Source organism: Akebia trifoliata, chromosome 10 (assembly GCF_017979445.1).
Source record: "Akebia trifoliata isolate Shusen 1 chromosome 10, ASM1797944v1, whole genome shotgun sequence".
In the NCBI taxonomy this organism is placed as follows: Eukaryota; Viridiplantae; Streptophyta; class Magnoliopsida; order Ranunculales; family Lardizabalaceae; genus Akebia; species Akebia trifoliata.
Window position 1 is genome coordinate 29,903,091 of NC_141384.1, and position 6,854 is coordinate 29,909,944.

Below are 6,854 nucleotides of genomic sequence, written 5' to 3' on the forward strand. Positions count from 1 at the left end.
TTGATTTAGACTTCGCTCCTATATAACAACAGCCTATTGGTTCCAGTTGAAGCTCACCACCTAATCTCTCTCATCTACCAAATAACTAATAAAATCTTATTGCAATCCAACTTCCGATAGTTGGCATACAATCGTACTCCCAGTGTTCGTTACTCGCCACGTGGCAAATTTAACATATCAAAAATGAGATCTCTTCTAAGTCAAGATGAAAATTCAAAGTGTGTGTGACACGTTGCGGATGAAGGAGTCTTGATGTAGGTTGTATCCAAACAACCGGGAGTACATAATCCACATTAAATCGAAGAATTTTACATTTTTTACTATGGAGTAGGCTTTCTTCCCCGCATTTGTCACAAACTCTCACCCAAATGACGACGCGTGGCTACCGGAAAACTAAATCCGACGTCTGGAGAACACCAGAACGGTCGGATGACTATCAGAGCTCCACTCATTCCACAGCCTGTAGCGGTCGGAATCCGGTGAATGTCGCGGCAAGATGTTTTGTCGGAGCAATCGGCGCGTGTTTCACTCCGCCGGAAATGGAATATTCTTCAAGAGATTCTGATGAATTTAAACCCCGTTATGGTAAAAAAATTTCTTGATTTAATTACTATTTTAGTTAAAATGCTTGAAATTTGATTACTATTTTATTTAATAGGGAGAGTTTAATGAGAAATCTCTAAAAAAAAAAAAAAAATTGAAATTAATTACCGTACTTTTTCAAAATTTTCTAAAATAGAAAGGAGGAGAGCAGGATATCTCTTATTTTTTAAAATATTTTATAGTTTACCAAAATGTTTGCTGATTTAGTTCCAGACACTATTCTTTTTAATTCCAAATTAGGAAATTAAGTTAAATACAAAAAATACCCATGTGATGTTTAATTAATTAAATTATTTACTTAAGTTTTTTTTTTTTTACTTATTTGGTAAAAAAATATTGACAAGAAGTAATTTATCATTTTCAGAATTAAAATGAGTAGATTTTTCTCAACTTTTTTGATAATTTCACTTAAGAAAGAACAGGGATCAGTATTTTTCTCTCTATTTTTTAATTTATTATAATGGCCATATCTGGGCTTTGTCCAGTCCATGGACCATGGTCTTGTCCAAGGACTAAACCCGGGGCATGTGCAAGCATTGCACATGCACTAGGTAAGTGAGGGTGCACCCTCACGGGTGGCCCCATGAGGAATTAAATGCCCAAACTGGGTATTGAACTAAGGACCTATCGAGAATTTTTCTCTACTTTTTTGTTCTTTTTCCATATCTTGGTGTATTTTTTTTTTTTTTTTGGGATGCTTTGCGTTATGGCATGTTAAAGGAGAAGAGAAATGTCAAAAGTAATGTGGATTAAGGTAGTATTTAAATATCTTATGATATGTGCCTTAATGCAGATATGATTATAGATATTAGATAGAGTTAAATTAATGGAGAAAGAGGATTCAATTTGCCCCGCCCAAGGTATTGATGATGATGATGTGTGTTTGTATTTATAGGTTCTCAAGTGGAAATTTAGTGAAAAAGGATTTATCTGAATTCTTTGTGTTCTCTCCTTTTAATTAAGTTATGTTTATGAATAATGATAATCTGACCCCTCCCTACTCACTTGATGTGGCATGTGCTTAGAACGAGAGATTTTTTTTTTCATTGGGATACACAACTGCACATCCCTATAAATATGTGCAATTGTGTATCTCGAGAAAAGAATCTATGGTTCTATGCACATGCCAAGTCAGGAGAGTAGAGGGGGAGGAGTATGTCAGAGGGGGAGTCAGAAAATCATTATGACTAATGATGAATGCACACAGTAAATCATACGCGGTCTGTACACAGCTGATGTAGCAAGGGCACAGAACTGCAGATCTTTTTCCTTGTGTATCTTGAAGAAAAAGATCTAAGCTTCTATGCCTTTGCCACGTCAATTGCGTATGATTTACTGCATGCATTCATCACGACTCCCAGTTTACTTCATATATACGAGATAAAATTAGGAAGACGACCCCCCCCCCCCCCCTTTTTTTTTCTTCTTCTAAACTATGTTACTCTTATGTTAGTTGTGTCCGAACCTACACGTGCGGGTATTGAAAGGAGTTCTTGTTCCAAACAAAGGATTTATTCCAATTCATACAATTCAACCCAGACGAAATCACCCGAGGGTATAAAATTTACGATGTCGGAGATCTACAAGGCTACAAGGAACTTCTCCCCCTCCTTAAAGATAGGACAAGGTGGATTTGGGACAGTCTACAAGGGGATACTCGAAGATGGTACCATTGTAGCAATTAAACGTGCAAAGAAGGTTCGGGTAGGATTAATTCTTTTGTATAACTTGTTTCTTAGTTTGTTATGAGTTTTGAAATTGACTTATTGAAAATTGAGTTTGTCTCGGTTTTGCATTCTTTGCAGAGCATATATGGTAAGTATTTGAGTGTGGAGTTCCATAGCGAGGTCGAAATATTTGCACGGGTTGAGCATTTGAATTTGGTCAGGTTCTTTGGGTATTTGGAGTTTAAAGATGAAAGAATTGTTGTTGTAGAATATGTTCCCAATGGAACACTCAGGGAACACTTGGATTGTGAGTTCTTTCTGGCCTTGTTTGCTCTTATTATTAGAAATTGAGAGTTTGAATTCGAGTGTGCGAAACCTAATTAAAGGACCAAATGCAGGTTTAAATGGAAATGTTCTCGACTTTGCTGCACGACTTGATATTGCCATCGATGTAGCTCATGCAATCACCTATCTCCACATGTATACAGGTATGGGTTTGAAAGCAATTCAACTTATTAAAGCACAAAAATGTGTAATGGTTGTTGAGTGTCTGTTTGCAATGCAGATCACCCTATCATCCACCGAGACATTAAGTCTTCAAACATCCTTGTCACTGAAAACCTTCGAGCCAAGGTGGCTGACTTTGGGTTAGCTCGATTGGCCGCCGATAGTGATACAGGAGCCACTCATGTATCGACTCAAGTTAAAGGTACCGCCGGCTATGTAGACCCTGAGTACTTAAGAACCTATCAACTTACTGAGAAGAGTGATGTTTACTCCTTCGGTGTCTTGCTCGTGGAACTCATATCAGGCAGGCGTCCTATCGAGTCCAGAAGGGCACTGAAAGAAAGACTAACTGTGATATGGGTATGGCTTCGTATTCTCTCTTATTGATTGTAAAGCAAACAAAAAAATTGGAGAAGACCACACAAACAAAATGAAAGAGAATAGAGAGGATTAGAGAGGAAACACCACATAACAAGATGGACAAAAAAATTATTTGCTTCTCTATAACCTACTCTTCTGTAGAGACCCAACTATGTAAGCGAAATTAGCGGTGCAACTTGGTTTGGTTTCGTTTGAGGCCAAATTGGAACCGAAACAACATAGATCGGTTCCACAAAGAAAGAACCAGAACAAAACCGAAATGCCAATAGACCCAAACCAAACTAAGGTCGATTTGTTTTGGTTCAGTTCTATCGGTTGCCTATATTCTATTAACGTTTTTTTGGATGTAACATATTTTTAATTGAAAAAATATATATAATAAACATGAAATTTCATATAATAAATGATTAACCTGTCCATAAAAAAAAAAGTCATAAGTTTATCCATAAAAAAGTTTTTAATTTATGTTCTAACTCCTAAAATAATATATATATATATATATATTACAAGTATGGTTCTTGGTTTGGTTCGATTTTATACAAGTTTTGAATTGAGAACCGAACCAAATTGATTGGTTCTCCATTTTCTTAATCCAGAACCGAATTGCAACTTGTTCCAAACCAAACCAAACCAGCCCAAACCAAGCTATTGGTTTGGTTCAGGTTTCGGTTTGAACCGAACCAAGTTGAACGCTTGAGCGAATTACTAATTTAGCTCTAAGCAGCCGACACGCAATATGGAAATTAAAATAAGCCCACAAATCGACTCATTGTCAACGCATGCATCATGTTGTTACCCCTATGTTACTATACTATCTGATCATGAATTGGTGAAAAAACAGGCAACGAAGAAATTCATCGAAGGAGATGCGATCCTGACATTGGACCCAATGTTACCACCGAGTTCGGCAACTAATCTTGCACTAGAAAAGATTCTAGATCTAGCCTTACAATGCTTGGCTCCAACCAGACAGAGCCGGCCGTGCATGAGGAGGTGTGCGGAGATCCTTTGGTGCATCCGTAAGGATTATAGAGAGCTCTCAGCTTCAGATTTCGGATCCATCTCCTCTTGTTCTTACAGGATTTCTTCCAATATAGAAGAATAAGTGAACCATTGCATGACATCCAGAGCTTTATTAAATTCTCATGTTAACTAACAATAAATCACTTCAAGTAAGATTGGTCTGCTCATGTGGTTTTGCTTAGCTTCAATGATTGAATATATGTATTATTGTGGCACATTTATGATTTTAATTCTTTTTTCCTTAAAGAAATTATATCGATTAGGTCAAGTGTGTCAATCTTCATCTTACTAGAACTACATCTATTTGTTGAAATTTGAACAATTATCTTCACAATGTAAGTCTTGTCCCAAAAATTTGGAGTCGATTGAGTAAATCCAAAGCAGTGAAAATTAATGAAACTTATTCTTAAAAAACAAGGAAACGAAATATATTTCAAAAGGAATGAAATTGCTTCTTTTGATCGATCGCAATTAAAATGAAACTTTTATTTATAAAATGATTTGATAATTGACCTCTTTGAAGATCTTATATCTTCAATCATGTTTGTCTCTGGCCATTCATCATTGACCATTTGTTGTTCTACGATGAAATGGTATTTTTGATTCTTGTAATCTCTTTTTTTATGTGCAAGCAAAGTTTGGGCATTTAGAAAGAAAATCTTGTATTAGGGTCCATTTGTAATTTTTCCTTTAAAAAAAAAAAATCTTATGTGATGTTGGGCTATCAGTGGGCTCGACCTATGCTGGCCTATACTGACATGGACCGTAATCGAATAGTGTAACTTGGTCTATATGTATTGGGGCCGTTATGGGCCCAATCCATGCTTAGGGTTAGAATTGGGCTTCCGTGAAAATAATGACATTTGTTGGCCGGATCAATGAATAGGCCCGAATATGTGCAGGCAAGGCTTTGGAAGGATTGGGTTTGGGCTAAGATTTTTAAGCCCATTTTGTTCCGGCCCACTAAAAGTCTACGGAAAGGCAAGTACAATGTAAATTTCGAAAAAAGTTCTTTTTATATCTTTCTGATAGATTTCAATCATTAATGGAACAGCTAAGTACTCCCAAGGCTCTCTTACCATTCAATTACTACCCATTAAAGTGGAGTGGAGATCCTATGCTCCAAGGAGTTGAGTAGATATACAACGTAAGGACTCCCTTAGAATTCCACATGGCACATCAATTTGAATTCTTCTAATCGATCGATCAATATATTGATTGGTGATTTTTTGGATTTGGACTTCTCAATTTATGGTTAAATCAAACCTTTCACTCCTCTTCTTCCATTAAAGATCTTGTGGACTTCTCTCATGCATCAAAGGTGTGTTTGATCAATTTTGATATTATTTTCACCCAAATTTTGGGAACTTGATTCTAATTATAATAGGACTTTGATACAATTGAGTAAACCATGGATCCATGATTTTAAATCTCATCTAAGATCGAGACGAGTTGACAAGCCATTTCAAAGGCATATTTTGTTCTGATTCGAAGGCATTGTTCTAAATCTTGTCCGAGACGGTTCAAATAAATTGGATGTCTCGTCTGAGACGACTTGGTCTCGGTCATGGACGAGACGAGACGAGACATTAAAACGAGTTTTAAAATCATGTAACTGTTGTGCTACGTGCATCAATTATGATGAATAGTATGAAAAGAGAAAAAAAAAAAAACAAGGAAGAAATATGAATACATAGATTTAACGTGGTTCGACGGTGTGCCTACATCCATAAGAGTAAGGAGTTGAATTTTCATTATATGTCAAATCCTATCTGGATAATAAGTATTAGAAAATTCCAATAATACCCTTGTACCGTACCGCATGAGCGTTGCCCTCACACCTCCAACCTATTAATCGTCCTTGATAATAAAACATTAAATCATCCCAAAAGGTAGATACCGTCGTTCCATTTGGTAAGTTATGTGTTTCTCGTTCTGTTTGGAATGCTACACTCCCCTCTTTCTACTCCAACATCCGTCTGCTTTCTCTATATATGTATTTCACTCAATATGAACCACAAACTACAGTAGTAATTAATTTGATCGTAAAAATATTTTCATTTGTACCACAAAAATGAAAAAAAAATAAAAATAAATAAATAGTCAAAATTTCATCAAATAGACAGAAATATTAAGAGGGTAGTAAACTCCATCTACATTTATAATGACTCCTCACCAACATTTACCAACTCAATTAACACTACAACTTTATGGGGACTTATGACATACAAAGTAAAGTTAAAGAAATAACATTAGTCCTCCAATCCACATAAGTTAACCATTAGGATACCACTTTGATATGATGGTGATGGATTTGAGCTTATTTTTAGGGCATTGAAACCTACATACGGAATCACCTATTAATCTAAAATTTAATTACTAGGCCCCCAAACTAAGGGACCTACATATGACATTTTGGAATGCTTAAAATTTATAATTTCAATATTAATACCAACCCATACCCGTGACCATATTTACGTGTCTGGCAATAATATCATTCATTTAGGACGATCAGACCCATCCAATCTAATTAGATTCTTGTCTTTATTTATTTTCATTGTAAAATCATGAAATTTCAAATATAATATTTATCTTTGGTATTTTTGTATAAAATTTGTTTTGTTCTTAGGGTGTGTGAATTAAGGGAAACTAAATAAATGAAAGTTCTGACCC

At 35.7% G+C, this 6,854-nt stretch overlaps 1 protein-coding gene across 2 annotated transcripts; it reads left to right on the forward strand.

Moving 5' to 3' along the window:
• Positions 1 to 242: 242 nt before the first annotated feature.
• On the forward strand, positions 243 to 4,560 carry LOC147393737 (calmodulin-binding receptor-like cytoplasmic kinase 2). 2 transcript variants are annotated; one of them, XM_086456148.1, is made up of 6 exons: positions 243 to 585; positions 2,057 to 2,301; positions 2,409 to 2,577; positions 2,669 to 2,758; positions 2,836 to 3,137; positions 4,000 to 4,560. In XM_086456148.1, exons 1-6 carry the CDS (start codon positions 369 to 371, stop codon positions 4,261 to 4,263), a joined length of 1,287 nt encoding a protein of 428 aa, XP_086312274.1. In that variant the 5' UTR covers positions 243 to 368; the 3' UTR covers positions 4,264 to 4,560. The 2 variants fall into 2 exon arrangements, with proteins under 2 accessions (XP_086312274.1, XP_086312273.1); XM_086456147.1 differs by having other exon boundaries at positions 244 to 585; positions 2,057 to 2,307; positions 4,000 to 4,559.
• Positions 4,561 to 6,854: the final 2,294 nt, after the last annotated feature.